Consider the following 15,293-nt stretch of genomic DNA (forward strand, 5'->3'; position numbering starts at 1 on the left):
GCATTACTTAACAGACCTAGGAGTAAGACTTTGGTAGGTGCACCATGATGGGTGCCACAACCTTGACAGTACACAATTGTCAGGTTTTGAAGGAGTTGGCCACAGCTGAAACCACTGGAGGGTTCTAAACAGTGAGGCAACATGATCCACCTCATATCATAACAGGATCTCTCTGCCTCCCACACTGAGAACAAGCTGGAGAGAGCCAGGGCAGAAGCAGGGAGACTAGCATCCAGGCAGAGATGATGGCACGGGAGAGCTGGGTAGGGCTGGTGGAAGGGAGGAGAATCTATCTATCTTGAATCTGTCTTGAAGGTAGAGCCACCGGGGTTTGCTGATGGGTCGGGCATGGCCCTGCACCTCCCCAGACCCTCTGGGACCCTGCAAGGAGTGGTCCTTTCCCCCATAATGCAGCTCTAGCTCATGCAGCATCCACAGGTCTACTGACCTGCCCCAAAGACAGAGCCCCACATGGACGGCATTTTCCCAACATTTAATTAGGAAAAAACATTCCATGAACAAAGAAAAACTCATGCAACTAAGGGAGAGAATGGGGGGTCTGGGACCATGAGACAAGGTCAGATTCCTCAGAGGAGGCAGAAGACACGGAATAGTAAGGCACGGCCGCCTTGGCCCCTCAGGGCGGGCGCTGGACGGAGCGGGCGCTGAATGGGGCGGCTGAGTGAGTCGGAGCAGGTGCACACAACACTGAGGACGTTTGGCAGTAGGCTCAGGAGGAGGAGCATTCTGGGGCCCCTAGGCCTAAGTCAGGCCCAGGCACAAGCCTGGGTCCAGTCCTCCAGATGCTCAGCAAGAAGAGGGCCCCAAGATGCTTGAGGGGGACCCTGTGGCCCAGTGTGGCACAGCCACAATTCTGAGGAAGCTTTGGAGACCTCACCCCAAGTGCCACTGGTACTGTGACCCCGCCTTGGAATGGGTGGGGTCAGCCATGGCAGGGGTGAGGTGCCAGAGGCCAGACCAAGGCTGATAATGCTACACAAAGGAGCCCAGACGGGTGGCAGGGCCCAGGACAGCTCAAGAACAGGCAGGTGAGTGAGGCTGGCGACATCCCATGGGGGACGCATATTTACAGATGGAGACGGAGGCGGAGTTTGATTCAATAAATAGGCAGAGGGATATAAATAGCAGGGAGGGCGGGTCTGTCCCAACACCTGGGCACAGGGCAGGAGGGTGGGGGTATTGCTGCTGCTGGGATGGGGGCTCATCCTGTCACCCCTCCCCCTGCAGGGCCCAAAGCAAGGCACTAATGAAGGGGGCCTGGGTGTGCTGGGGGCATCCTGGCCAGGGTGACCTGCTCCACGATACCCAATCCAGGGCTCAGCCCGGGGACCCATGCTCGAGCCAGCCGCTCCCCTGGATGGGAGGACGGCTCAGGACTGAGAAGCCCCTCCTCACCAATTCCACCACCCTTAGCTGTCACTGGACACCAGGCTGATGATCTGTTCCAGTTTCTGCCGTAACTTATGCTTCCGACAAGAGGCATCTCGTTCCAGAGCCGTGAGAATCTGGGGGAGAGGAATCCCCTGGAGCTGGGTTCTGTAGGGGGCGCAGCTCCTGCCGTGCAAAGTCCCCACTTCCCAGCTGGGCTCCTCCCTCCCACATGCCTCACCCCTCCGTCCTCCCCCGCAGCCCCTGTACAAACCCACCGGCTCTCCTCAGCCCCAAATGCCCCTCCGACAACAGCACTTTCTCCTCCTCTCCACAGCTAGGGTGCGACCTGGACTCTGGACTCGCCGTGCTGGATTCCCCCTCCCATTACCTCCTAGCCCAAGCCTCCCTCACCAGGCCCCCGTGACCCTTGCCAGACCCCGTGAGCGTTCTGCAGGACACCATCCTTCACCAGCAGCAGCGCTGGAAGACAGAGCTGGCCACTGCCACTCCCTGACCTGTGAGGGGTCCTCACTGGCTCAGGTTGCCAGACCCCACCAGGTGCTCTCGGGCATTCTCCCTGCTGGCTGCCGCACCTCTCCTCCCGTCCCCTCCACTCTTTGTGTCCTGGGGCCCTGGGCTCAGTGCTTGGGCCACTTCTCCCTCCACACCCACTTGCAGCTTCCCTGTGAGCTCATCCAGGCTCAGGGCTTTAAATGCCATCCAGAGGCTTGCAAATGTGTCCGGCCCAGACTCCATCCTAAAGTCCACACCTCTATGTCCTCCTGCCTCTGGCCATTTCTCATCACAAAGCCTGGCCCATCCCTTCCAGTGCTCAGGCCCTTTAACTTTTGCCCAGTGGCCACTTTGTACCCAGCCAGTGGCTTATCTCCTGGGTCCCTCAAATTCCAGCATCTACCTGTGATCCCAGAGAGCATCACCTGTGCCGGCCCCGGGCCCTGGTCAGGGGAGAGACCGTGAACAATCTAAGAAATAGGCTCTGTGTCCCTTCTGTCCCCAACCCTCACCAACCCTCCTGCCTTTGTCACTGACTGCACCTTCAGGACCAAGTAACTGGGAGTCTGTGGGAATGACACACACCTCCTGGCGGTACTTGGTGACATAGAAATAGAGCTCGCTGAGTGCACTCAGGACATTGAAGTCGCTGGCATGGAGGCGGGACTGCTCCACCAGGTAAGCATCCATGTCCTGGTCGCTGATGGATGCCATCTTTGCAATGTCTCGATAATACCTGTTGGGACCCTGAGTATGTCACTCGGGCGATGTCACAAAAACTAGAACCCCTGCCCTCACTGCCCAGCCAGCCCCTGGGCTTTCTCCCTGTAGCTGGCCTGCCTCAGACAGGCAGCCCAGGGAGGGGCAGGTCCTGTCCTCTGCCACCCACAGCAGGGCAGAGCCCACCTCTCCACCCAGCTCTTGTAGTTGGGGATGTCCTTGGCATAGAGCAGTTTGTTGGAGGGCGAGTCCTTCCCCAGGCGGTGCTCAGATGTGGAGCAGGAGTCCATGAAGGTCTGGGCTACCACCGACAGGCAGGCGTCCGTGATGCTGTTCTTGTGGATGTCGAACACGAACTGCGGGTTCTTGATCACATTCACCCAGAAGCGCAGCGGCAGGCTGTGGACAACAGAGGGTCACGCCCCTGAGGCTCCCTAGTGAGCCCGGGGGGCCCCTCCCATGTGCACATCTCTTTCCTGTCGGGCCGGCTCACATCTTGTCCAGAGGTGGTGAGAGCAACACCTTTAGGGTGAACGGCCTTTCCTCAAAGTCTCCACTGAACTTCCGTTCTCAGTCAGTCTCAACCCCCTCTGCAGCTTCTCCTGTCACTGCTCTCACCACCAGCATCTCTACCTGGTGCAAGACCCCAGAGCGCAAAGGCCCCGCCACCACCATCCCACCCACCTGGGCAGCCCAGCTCCAGGACCAGACGCAATGGGCCCCTTGGCTTGATGGCACTGTCAGTGTCAGCCCCAGGCCAGGCCTCATTCCCTCCTGCCTGGATGCTACTCCAGGCCCTGGGTCTCAGCAGAGCCACCAGCATCTTTCGCCCACCCATCTCCAGACAGGCTGCTGGCAGCCCAGCACAGGGCGATACCAGTTGCTCTTCCAGGTGTGGCGCACGTCGGGGTCGCTGATCTGGCGCTGGTCGGCCTGCTCGTCCAGGAAGTCGAACATGTACTTGATGGCCAGGGGCAGGGCCGAGCCCCGGTGGGCTGTGCTGAACACTGTCTCAAAGAGGTCATCCACGAACTTCTGCAGTGTGCCCTGTGTGGGGCAGAGAGGTCACAGGCTATGAGGGAGCCAGGCTGGGATGTCCCCAGAGCAGGACAGATGGAGGCAGAAAGGTTTGGCAAAGAGCGGGGCTTCTCTACAGGGCCAGTGGCCTCTCAGATAGACACGGCCTTGATCTAAGGCTCAGAGTTCCCATAGCAAAGACCCTAAGAAAGGCCCACGGGACCCAAATGATCCACGGTCCCCTCCCCTGTAAGGCCGGGACAACCTCTGGGCCGAGGCCAAGAAGAAGGCATCTAAGCATCTGTGCAGAGGCCAAGGTGGCGAGAGGCAGGCCCACACCTTGGTGGCCAGCAGCCGTGTCAGGTAGATCTCGGAGACCATCTTGCTGCCACGGTCCCCCTCGCGATGGTCGGCATGGTCGTGGTTTTTCACCAGGTGCCACAATTTGGTGCCTGTCTCTTGGTCAGGCGTGATCATGGGCGCCCGTGAGCGGAGGCTATCAGGGCTGCTGGCTGTGCGGAGCAAGCTCTCTGGAGCAGAGAACGTATGTGACCCTTAGGCCAACACCTGGCCCCTGCCCCACTCTCCCGGGAGCCCAGCAGCCTGTGGGGACCCATCTACCCTCACTGGCCGACCCTCCGTCTACACTCCACAGAATCGCAGACCTCCCAATGGCACTTGGGAGGGGGGGTTCCCTGGGACGGCTTAAGCAGCCTCGAAGGGCACACGGCCAGCACAGTGAAGACACCTACCGTAGCGGCTGAGGGAGCGGGTGAAGGTGAAGGAGTTGGCCATGTTATAGGCAGATACTTGTTTGGGCACCAGTGCCACCAAGGAACCATCTGTCACCTGCAGGCCCCAGAGACAGAGGGGGGCAGTGCAGGAAGCTGAGAAGCCAAGGAGCTGCCACCCACCCACACCCAGGAGGGGAGCCCACAAGTCCAGGGAGAAGGGCAGGGGGAGCCAGGGCCACTGCTCCTGTGTCCCGCTACAGCTCAAGGCAGGGTCCTGGCTCCCAGGTGGCCCTGGGGGTGAATGGGCCCCAACCCCTCACCTGGTAGTGGGCCAGTGAGTTGAGCCTCTTCCAGTCACACTCGATCTTGGTGGTGACATCCTCATCCTGGAGGATGATGCGAGTCATGCGGCCCTGGCGCCACTCTGTGGGCCACAGACAGCCCTTAAGATTATGCTGGAAGCCCCCAAGTCCCTGGCCCACTCCTCTTAGAGAACCGGGTTCAGGTGGGGAGCGGGAGAGCCCACGGAGGTCACACGGCACAGGAGGGTATGAGTAGGAGCCAGGAGGAGAGGGCGGGGACCTCACCCAGGTCCATGTCCTCAGCTTTGGGGCGCTGGGAGTACGGAACGCCCTTGTACACAGTGTCCAGCAGCTTATCTTTGGCCTGGGTGATGCTGTCACAGTTGAGAACCTTCACTGGGACTTGAGCACTGCCCTCGTTCTCTGGACACACGCAGTGCAGGGTCTGAGGGAAAAGCGGACCCCAGCGTCAATCTAGGGTGAGGCCTCTCTCTGCGCCCGCACCTCTGGCCCGCCTGGTCCCGGGCTCACCAGTGTCTTGTAGTCGATCTGCTGCCGGATCAACTTGTCCTCACTCAGGGAGTATCGCGCCTCGCCCGTGATGGCATCGATTGGGCCCTTCTCCATCTGCTGCTTGATGGCGCAGTAAAGCAGGAAGAGAGGCTCCCCAGCACACTCCTGCAGCCAGGGACAGGTACACAGCTGGCTGCCTGCCTGACCATCAGCTGGTCCTCTGCCACCACCTCCCTGCCGCCCACCCACCTGGCGCACCTTCAGAAACTTATGCAGCAGGAACGTGAACCAGTTGGTAAGCATCTTCTCAGCCACTGACTCTGTCCTAGGCAAGAGAGGGGTGCTTGGGCCTGACAGAGGTGGGGCTTGGGCAGGGGGGAGGGCCAGGCAGGGCAAGGGCGTGGCCTGGATAGAGTGAGGCAGGTACCTGCGTAGCAGCAGCTTGGGATGGTTCTTACTCTCGAGGTTTTTCTCGATGAGGTCAGCCAGCAGTTGCTTGAGCAGCCCCGTGGCATAGTCGAGCCGGCTCTGCAGGGCCACCATGGTGAGCGAGGCCACGGTGCCGCGGTCGCGCATGGAGAAGCTGCTCTGGGCTTCCAGCGTGTGGATGAAGGTAAGCACGAAGGCGCGGCTGTGCAGCAGCTGCCCGAAGAGGCGCAGGGCCTTCTCCATATTGGGTGGCGTCTGTGGGGAGCAGGAGGTCTCAGAGGGTGGGATCAGCCCTGAAGGGAACTGGTAGGGGCAGGCGAGGCAGAGGCTCACGTCCAGCTCCTTGAGCACCGGGTGGGCCTCGATGCCCGGGAAGAGCACGCGCACGGCATAGGTCCGGTAGTCCAGGAAGGGGATCTGCACCTCGTCCATGTGGTTAGTCAGCTCGTTGATGTCTGTCTGCAGCTCTGCAAAAGCTGGGGATGGAGAGAGGGAGTGAGTGGGCAGGAGGGAGGTCCCCAGCTTCCACACCACATCCCGCCCCGCCTCAGGCACCTTCCTTGCACTCCAGAGCCACGCGGGACTCCAGGTTGTCCATCTGCAGCTGCAGGCGCTTGAGGGTGCGGTCCGCGTCCTGAGTCTTGCGCTTGTAGGCCACCAGCACAGCTGTGATGGCCAGCAGCAGGAGCCCGCCCCCCGCCGCCAGCCCCATCATGGCCGGTAGGGTCAGTGCCCGCTCTGCCGAGATGTGCAAGGTGCCCAGCCAGAACTCCAGGCCACCCACCAGCACCTGTGGGGACAGGCCTGAGGTGAGCTGACCACCATGTCCACCCTGGGCTGCCCAGGGGGTCTCCCCATCCCCACCTACCATGACAGGCTGCCGGCCAGTCTGGCTGGGTGAGTCGCACAGGAGTTGTGTGTCCGAGACAGTGAGCGCACACGGCTGGCCTCCTATCAGCACGGTGTAGTTGAGGCGGGAGCTGCCGGCTGCTGCGGGAATCAGGTTCTTGCCCTGGGGTGGAGGACAGCGTCAGCCCAGGGCTCTCCACTTTCCCGCCCCTCCCCACTCCCACTCCGCCTGCACCTTCAGCACCACGTGGGAGCCCGGTTTGACGTCCAGCACACCAGAGGGCCCCAGCGGCTCAAAGCTGGGGTCAGGGTAGTAGGTAAAGGAGGAGCGGTTGAGGGAGCGGGCGGTTTGCACGTGGTCCAGCAGGAAACCAAACTCATCAGGGTGCTCGCCTTGCGCCCGAGGCTGGGGCTGCCCAAGAAAGATGCCGGGGGCCTTACACAGCATGGCAGTGTCGTTGATCACCTGACATGTCTGTGGGGACAAAGGTGGACAGCCAGGCACGTGAAGCCATGGGCTGCAGGGTCGGGTAGGGCGGGGCAGCTGGTACTCACGTTGGTGGTCTCGATGCCACGGTACTTGGCACGAACCCGGGGTTCCTGGACCGTCAGCAGGTGTGTCCCGCTCACAGTGATGGCAGTGCTTCCGCTAGGGACAGGGCAGGGGCCTCAGGTTCCCTCGTCCAGTGCACCCACCCAGCCCTGGAGAGTGCTTGAGGCTGCCGTGGCAGCCCAGGCCTTCCCTGACCCTGGATCACCTAGTGAGTGGTGGGTACTGTGCGGCCAGGACAGCTCTACCCCCTCTACCAATGAGGGCCCTGGCTCCAGGAGGGGCCCCACTGGAGCTCAGAGACCACCGAGTCCCTGAGCCCTCTGGACACTGTCGGGCTCCCCAGTCCCCCAGGGTCTTACTTGATGATGCTCCAGGTGGGCTCAAGGCGGGTGACGGTCGGGTCCTGAGTGTAGGTGTAGATGACCCCGGGGCTGGAGATGTTAGCCCGGTCAATGGTAAGCGTGATGGGGGCCTGGCTGGGGCCCAGGGTGGAGACGGGTGAGATGCACACGATCGCCTTGGCATCTCTCCTACATTGGCAAGTGGGGTGCTTGGAGTGGGTGGCCCAGGGCCTTCCACCTCCCGTCCCCACGGCCCCCGACACAATGCCCAACCCAAAGCTGGCAGGGCCCCAGCCCACCTTACGAACTGGCACTCGCTGTCCCTCACAGTCACTGTGACCCTGCTGCCAGCATCCAGAGAGCTGCCTGAGATGGTGAGCCGTGTGCCCCCTGACGCCGGGCCACGGCTGGGACTCACTTGGTCAAATGTTGGGGTCTGCGGGAGAAGCTGCCCTGAAGGGAGGAGCCAGGCTGGGCTGCTCCACACGCCCCTTGCGGGAGAGAGAAGGGAGAGGAAGGGGGAGGGCCAGCAGCCACGCACCACAAAGCTGTAGAGTTGCTCCGACTGTGTGCGGAAGTCAGCTGAACAGTCACCCACGCACAGCTCCACGGGCCCCGGCGGAGGGCTGGGCACCAGCGACTCCTCCATCTCACACACGATCCTAGGGCTCAGAGAGCGTCAGGGCCGGCCAGGCCACACACAGCCCGGGCACCCACACAGCCGCACTCACCTCTCAGCACTGATGTACTCAGCTGGGATAGAGTTGCAACGCACACCAGCCACCCGCAGGCCCACCTCTCGGGACAAGAGGCCCAGGTTCTCACCCACGATGGTGACCCGGGTGCCTCCCTCCTTAGGCCCCACAAGAGGGTGGATCTGTGGAGCAGGATGGGCAGTGAGAGGGTTGGCTCAGGCTCCCAGGGGCCCTGTTGGCAGTGGGCAGGGGTGGTTAGGGAGGCTGACCTGCGTGATGTGGGGGTGGCTGCACCGGGTGCCCCTCTGGCTCAGGTGCATCCAGTTGGTCTTTGGGGCTGGGCAGTGGGTCCGTAGCTGGCAGCTGTGCTCTGAGATGCACCAGCCACAGTTGAAGCGGGGATCAGCCTTGAGGCAGAGGCCACAGCTAGGCCGCTGCGCCCAGCACTTGTACAGGAGGGCTGCAGGCACAGAAGGCACTGCTAACGGAGCAGGCAGCCGCAGAAAAGTGGCAAGTGGGGAGCACTAGGGCCCCCAGACCCGACCCCAGCAGTGCTGATTGCCTGTGCTGCCCTTCACCTCGGAAGCTGGGAGGCTTGTCTATGGGGAAGTCTCCATCCCAGACCACAGAAAAGTCCAGCTCGGTGTCACCATGCTCATCACCTTCATAGGAGTACTAGAAGAAAAGAACCCATGGGACCCCAGATCAGATGTGCAGAATCCCCCCACCAAGATTTCTGCCAGCTGTCCCCCTCCTCCAGGTACAGGAATCCCTAGCAGGAGACTCAGAGAGTTCCCTGCCAGGGAGCTGGGCATAGACAAGAACGATCCGCACCATGCCACAGCCCAGACCCCGAAGGGAGGCAGCGGGCAGGACCTCACCGAGGCATTCTGGCACTGCACACTGCTGCTGTTGAAGCGCACGGCAGGCACCCGCTGCTGCCGCCCCTGCACCCGCACCACGCACTCATAGTTTTTCTGGCCCGACTGCGGCTGAGGTAGGTTCTTAGCCCTCAAGGTAAGAGGCTGCATGACCCCAACGGGGATCAGGAGGTCCCCAGTGGGCAGGATCTCAGGGCAGCCCTGGGGAGAAAGCACCTGTCAGCTGCACACAAGGCCACCCTTCTCCAGGCCTAGCCCAGAGAAGGCTCAAAGAAACTGAGAACACAGAAGCCAGTGACCCGCCCGCACCACAGAGCCCAGCCCCTCACACGCGGCGCCCGCCTCACCTCAGGGCTGTGGACCCTGCCCTCCTGGAAGGAGCACTCATGGGGGCGGCTGGTACAAGCGTGGCGGTACTTACACCAGTGGCAGGGGTAGGGGCTGCCAACACAGGACATGCACCTGGGGGGGAAGTGGCTTCAGAAATAACAGAGGAGGCTGCACTGCCCCTCACTGCTCCCCAACAGGACACATCGGGAACCGAAGGAAGAAGGCAGCCGTATCAGGGGACAGAGAGATATGGGGATGTCAGGGGCTATCAGCACCTGACAGTTAGCCCCTGATGCCCCAGAAACAGTTGCCCTGCCGGTGTCGCCTGTCTCAGAAGTTCCCTCTATCCCCAGGGGTAGGGGTGGGTGCTGGGCCAGGTACTCACGACTGGAGGACGCTGCAATTGTAGAAGACAAAGTCAGCACCGGCGAACCTCACACCTGTCTCCTTGGAGAGAAGCTGCAGCCGCACGGTGCGGGTGGCCCCTGCAGCAGTCCCGGGGTGGCCATGACCTCTCTGGGGGCAGGGAGAGGCCTCACCCTGCCCCACCCTGGGCAGCCCCAACCCACTGACCATGCCCTCTGGTAAGAGCTCGGAGCTCCTGGAGGGAGGGTGAGGGGCAGAGCAGTTCACCAGAGGGCAGCAGGATCGCCTCACTCTCCGCCACCTCCTCGAATGTGCAGCTCACGCCCGCACTGAGGTCCGGCACATTATGCAGGGCGACAGTCAGCTGGGGGAAGCAGAGGGCTCAGGGCAGGGCGCACTCCCAGCACATATGTGCACACCCAGCCCGGCACCCCCAAGCTGCTCACCTGCACCCCAGGCGACATCACTGACACATTGTTGGGCCGGACCCGCACCTGGACACACTTGCTCAGTTCCTCGGCAAAGCCGTGCGGGGCAGAGGCACCCGGACAGGCCCCTTCGCGGCAGCACCTGCACGGGGTCGGGCCAGAGCCGGTCCCGCCACTGCCCCGAGAGGGCCCAGGCCTGTCCAGCTCACAGTGCCAGGCAACAGCGAGCCTTGGCCTCGTCCCCGGGGGCCTGAGGGACGTCACTCGGGGTGGAGGTTCCGCTCATTAGCTGGAGAAAGTGGAGGAGGGCAGGGGAGGCCGCAAGGGCACGGCTGGGTGTGGCTGGCTCCCCCTGGCTAGTGGGGCCCTCCAACTCCCCAAGCAGGGGTCCCCGCCCTCACCTGTGCTGCAGCACACACCAACCACAGTGTGGGTCCCCGGAGCCCAGGCAGGCCGTGCAGCTCGGGTACTGCTCACAGGTCTCCACTGGAAGCTGGCTCACCTGGGGACAGCCACATCAGCACCCAACCCGCCCCCACCCCACCACCCACCGCCACCCATCACAGGCCCACCTGCTTCTCACTCAGGAGATAGATGTGCTGGTGGTCCGGGCTGAAGAGCAGGTCTCGCAGGATGGGGCTGCCATCCACCACGGGGACCGTCTCATACAGGTGGGCATCCTGGGAGCCATCAACCCGCACCTGAGTCACAAGACCAGCCTGATGCCACCACAGCCTCCTGCACCTGGGACATTGTCTTCTCCGGCCAGAGACTTTGGAGGTTGTGGCTGAGGTGAAGTCAGGGCCTGGTGGGGTTCAGCACTCACACCCACAGCCCTGAGGCCAGAAAAAGGAGGGCGCAGATGCCAGAAAATGCCCTCAGCAGACAGGAGGACAGAGTAATTCATGTTGCCCAGGGTCAGGGGATTCAGGGGAGGGGAAGAGCTAGAGGATGGCACTGATTATGAAAAGAGGTAGTGGCGATGGTTGCACAACTCTGCAGATCCACAGAAACCCACTCAACTGTGCACTTTAATTGGGTGAATTGGATGGTGCGTGTTCAACAAAGGCTGCTACAAAAGAACAAGAGGGTCCCAGGAACAGAGCAAGTGGGCCAGGAGAGCTCAGCATCCTCCTCCACAAACCCTTCCCTACGCCCCCAGACCAACTCTTGCCCTCCTGAGGGATGGCACTGCATCTATGAGGCAAGCAGGATGAGAGCACTGCAGTCCCACAACTCCTACCTATTCAGAACGTACCTGAGTGCCCAGGAGTTCACCTCCCCCTTCATGCCAAGCTATCCCCAGATCCCCAGCGGAAGCAGCCACAGCCGCAGGGCCCATGAGGGAAAGAACAGTGGGGCGGGTGCATGGATCTGGAAAGCCCTCTCTGGGAAAGTGACATTTTGCGTGGGAGGACAAGGATGGGAAGTAGTGAGCCAAGGAGAGGGCAGGGACGAGTGGGTCCATCTGCGGGATGGGGAGATTCAAGGGGCAGGGCATTTGCTCTCTGATTCATTTAACAAAGGACCCAGCAATGACGGCTCAGCCCCAGCGCTGCTCTCGTGGCAGGGAGACCCCACAATAGGTCTGTTCTCTGTCCCACAGTGGGAACTGGCAACGGTGAGGGTGGGTGGCCGAGGGCAAATCTCCCTCCCCGCACCAGCCATGTCCTCTCTTGTCCTATCCTCAGGGGTCTCCTGTGTGTTCCCACCACCAGCCTTGTCCCATATCTGAGACTGTCCCCACCCCCACATGCCCAGGGCTCTGGGGGCCACCTTCTTCAGGCTGCCGCTGCGCGTGCCAATGAAGACCACAGAGTGCCGGCGGTAGGTGTAGGCGGCCACACTGGCCATGCCGTCGGTGCTGTCGGCCAGCAGGGGCAGCCCCTCGATCACGTGCAGGCCTCCCAGAGGCTGGTTCAACACCAGCCCGCAGAAGTTGCCGTTGATCTGCATGGGCTGGTGAAACAGAGGAGGGACCCGTGAGAGTCAGAGCTCCCCCGTGCAAGCACACAGCAGTCAGATGGAGGCTGGCAGTTCCTGTGTCCCAGAAGAGAGCGGGATCTAGAACCCGGTCCCCTCCAGCCAGGCCTGACTGCTCGCCCTAGGGTGCTCCAAAAAATTGGCGGCTATGGAGGGAGACAGAGGAGGGACAGCAGGGAGGGAGGAGCGAAGGACAAGGGGCATCCAGGAGACAGAGCAAGGAGGAATGAGCTAGGAACGGAAGCAGAAGTGGGCACTGGGCAGGCCAGAGACAGGGAAGGAGAGGGCAGGGACCCCTGGAAGGGAGAAACAGGTGGGAGGGCAAAGGTGCCACTTCCAGGGCCACGGCAAAGCCTGGGACAGGATGACTGGCCATGAGCCCAGGCCAGGCACGGCAGACCTGGGACAGGGCAGAGAACCAGTGTAGGGTGACGAGGGGCTCACAGTGTTGATGCAGGGCAGCTCCTTGTTCAGCAGCCAGGGCAGGGCTAGAGTGCCCTCGCCGCGATAGCAGGACTGGATACGGCGCCGGATATGGGCATTGATGTTGCTGAGAGTGAAGAGGCAGAGGATGGTCTGCCGGGGTGGGCTGGCTCGGTTCTTCTGGCCCTGAGAGAAGATGGTGAAGAGGACGTCCTCGTCAGCCGGCACGCCCAGGGCCTGGGCCAGCAGCAGGCCAGGCTTGGCCAGGTGGGCGCTCTGCACTAAGCGGTACTCCACGCCACGCCAGGAGCAGCCGATGGGGAACTCCACATATGAGTAGAACTCTGAGTCCCCAGCGCACATGCGCACGATCTTGGACGTGAAGAATTTCTCGCCCGCTGTGTCCAGCAGTGTCTGCTGGGTGTCCAGCTGCAGCGTCAGGAAGTACACGAAGGAGGCGCTGACGAAGCCGTAGATGTAGTAGATGTCAAAGGCAGGGTACAAGGACAGCGTGTCCGAGGGAATCTTGATCTGGGAGGAGACAAACTCATCCTGGTACACCTGGGGAGCAGGGGGAGAAGACAGCATTGGGTGAGGCCCTGTGCCAACATCGCGGGCCACCGCCAGCTTCCCTCTGCATCCCCCTCCCGCCCAGATGATCACAGAGGCCCAGGCCAGAAAGGCTGCATAGGGCAGGGTGATCAGCCTCCCCGCACACAGGGGACCCCCACAGCCTGGGCTCAGGCTGTCGTCCCACCCTCTGCAGAACAGGACTCTTCTGGGAGGCAGAGCCAGGACTTGGTGGAGGAAGGAGGGAAGGAAGGCTCACGCACGAGACTGAACATGTCCACACTGTCTTCATCACTGATGAGCTTGCGGGAGCTCAAGGTGGGGAAGTACTCCGACTTGCCGTCGACAGCAGTGCCCACGAACAGCTTGCTGGGCCCCTGGCCCTGCTCCACAATGACACCAGCCATGGAGTCGGACTCCTGGGCCCCCGACAGGTAGTGCTCCTTGCGGTGGTGCGGCTCACCCAGCTTGAAGAGGTCGTCCACGCGCAGGAACTGGCAGATGCCCTGCCAGATGCTGCCGCAGGCCACCAGGCGGCGGGCCGCATAGTCTATGAGCAGCAGCTTGTTGATGTTGTCCACGGGGGCCAGGCGGTGGGCACACACGCGCATGCTGGGGGGTGGGTAGCAGCGAGCGTTGTCCTCGACAGGCCCCGTGACATGGGCCCGCAGCTCAGTCAGGTTGGGGGCCAGCTTAAAGACTCGGTTCACTGCGCCCACGAACACCTCCCCAGTCATCCGGTGCACAGCCAGGTGGGTAAGCGTGGTATCTGTCACCACAAAGGCACGGAAGGGCCTGTTGCCTAGGGCCCCCCCCACGGCAAGGAACAGCAGCAGGAGGAGGCAGACAGAGGGCATGGCCGGCAGCCACGCCTGGGGACAGGCCTGGGGAGAGACAGTGTGTGGGAGTCAGAGGCCTCGAGCCACAGAGGGCCGGGCCATTCACCCACCACCCCGCCAAAGCCCCAGATGGCCACCACGACAGGGAGAGAGGAGGGGCCTCCGCCAGGGCGCATGAGTGAGCAGCCAGTGAGGGCAGGCTTGGGGGCCATCAATCGTCCCTCAGCCCCCGTGCTGGAAAGGAGCCAGGAGGCCTCGCCTCAGCTGGGCCACACCCAAGGGGGCAGCAGAGCAGATGCTGGGAAAGGCCAGGCAGGAGGCCCTCCGGAACTGAGACCCCAGATGCCACATCTCAGAGCCCAGGGCAACCAACAGTAAAGAACAGCAAGCCCCAGGCCTCTGGGCTGCCCCCAACACCTGAGCTGAGGGGAGAGGGAGGCAGGGACAGAACAATTGCAAGCTGGGGAAGAGGGGCAGGGGCAGGAACACCACCCGGAGCGGCACTGCCACCAGGAGCCCTGGGATAGAGGTCTAGGGAATGGAGGCCTGATGGAGGATCCAGAACCACCATGTCCCCTGAAGGGGCCCCAGCTGCCTCCCTGACAAGGGCCTCAGCTGGCTGTCCAGGAGCCCGCTGTCTGGCGTCTCGGATGCAACACAAAGCCGAGTCGCGCCTGCCCCCTCAGCCACGCACCCAGACACACATTGTAAGTCAAGCTCTGCTCAGGCACAGCCTGCACGGCTCCCCCTCCAGACCCAGAGGTTCACCGGGGAAGGAAATGTACAGGAGGCCCTACCTGCTGTTCGGAGTCCCAGGAGCCTTACAAAAGGAGGAGCAATGTCCCCAGATACAGTCAAGGCCTTGGGGAGACAGGGCAGGAGCCACAGGGACAGTGCTGGGACTGGCACTTAGCCCCCAGGCCACACCCAGCCAGCCCCAGGGTGCTAAGACAGCAGAGCAGTGTCTTGGCAGCCAACAGGGCAGGGCTCAGCGCTACCCTCTCAGTGCCAGAGCCCCCGGGGGCAGATAGGAGGTACCCAGCTTGGGGGGCTGTGGGGGGGGGGGCGGTGCAGGGAACCAAACCAAGGAAGCACAGGAGAGAAAAAGGGGAAAAAAATGCATTTGCCAGAACAAGGAGCAGGCCCAGCTTGAAACTGCAAAGTTTCAGCTCGGATTGATCACCTCTCCAGGGCTCTTTTGTCAGCTGGACCCTCATGCAACAGCCGGAGAAGAAAGGAAGACCAAAGAAAAGAGACGCCACATCCTGTCCTCACCTCCTCTACACCCCGGGAACACAAGCCTAGGAACAGGCTCCGGACAGGTAGGGAGGGTCTCGAGACCTGGGGAGGCAGAATTTCAGGCCCAGCCCCCACCTGTAAGTGGCAACCTCCGGCATCACAGGTACAGCTGGGCC

The 15,293-nt window shown here is 62.1% G+C and overlaps 1 protein-coding gene across 1 annotated transcript; it reads right to left on the bottom strand.

Annotated features, from left to right (window-relative positions):
- Positions 1-477: 477 nt before the first annotated feature.
- PLXNA3 (plexin A3) lies at positions 478-13,920 on the bottom strand. Its single transcript, XM_011955838.1, has 32 exons — positions 13,303-13,920; positions 12,491-13,030; positions 11,840-12,022; positions 10,636-10,764; positions 10,465-10,565; positions 10,082-10,205; positions 9,843-9,999; positions 9,655-9,754; positions 9,287-9,401; positions 8,940-9,140; positions 8,637-8,733; positions 8,328-8,518; positions 8,095-8,240; positions 7,905-8,025; positions 7,663-7,799; positions 7,382-7,552; positions 7,025-7,118; positions 6,705-6,944; positions 6,489-6,632; positions 6,176-6,410; positions 5,954-6,096; positions 5,619-5,875; positions 5,450-5,516; positions 5,210-5,356; positions 4,964-5,123; positions 4,697-4,800; positions 4,395-4,491; positions 3,982-4,172; positions 3,503-3,672; positions 2,812-3,024; positions 2,491-2,641; positions 478-1,526 (listed from the first exon to the last, which is right to left on the bottom strand). Exons 1-32 carry the CDS (start codon positions 13,894-13,896, stop codon positions 1,431-1,433), a joined length of 5,616 nt encoding a protein of 1,871 aa, XP_011811228.1. The 5' UTR covers positions 13,897-13,920; the 3' UTR covers positions 478-1,430.
- Between the last annotated feature and the right edge of the window lie 1,373 nt (positions 13,921-15,293).

The sequence above is a fragment of the Colobus angolensis genome, unplaced genomic scaffold, assembly GCF_000951035.1.
Source record: "Colobus angolensis palliatus isolate OR3802 unplaced genomic scaffold, Cang.pa_1.0 Scaffold402, whole genome shotgun sequence".
Classification (NCBI taxonomy): domain Eukaryota; kingdom Metazoa; phylum Chordata; class Mammalia; order Primates; family Cercopithecidae; genus Colobus; species Colobus angolensis.

Excerpts from the sequence above, each read along its gene's own strand:
- PLXNA3 (XM_011955838.1), bottom strand. The coding sequence starts at position 13,896 with ATGCCCTCTGTCTGCCTCCTCCTGCTGCTGTTCCTTGCCGTGGGGGGG. Across the intron at positions 10,566-10,635 it reads ATCTCCTGAGTGAGAAGCAG|GTGAGCCAGCTTCCAGTGGA; the intron begins GTGGGCCTGTGA and ends GGCTGTCCCCAG. Across the intron at positions 1,527-2,490 it reads TCACCAAGTACCGCCAGGAG|ATTCTCACGGCTCTGGAACG; the intron begins GTGTGTGTCATT and ends CCTCTCCCCCAG.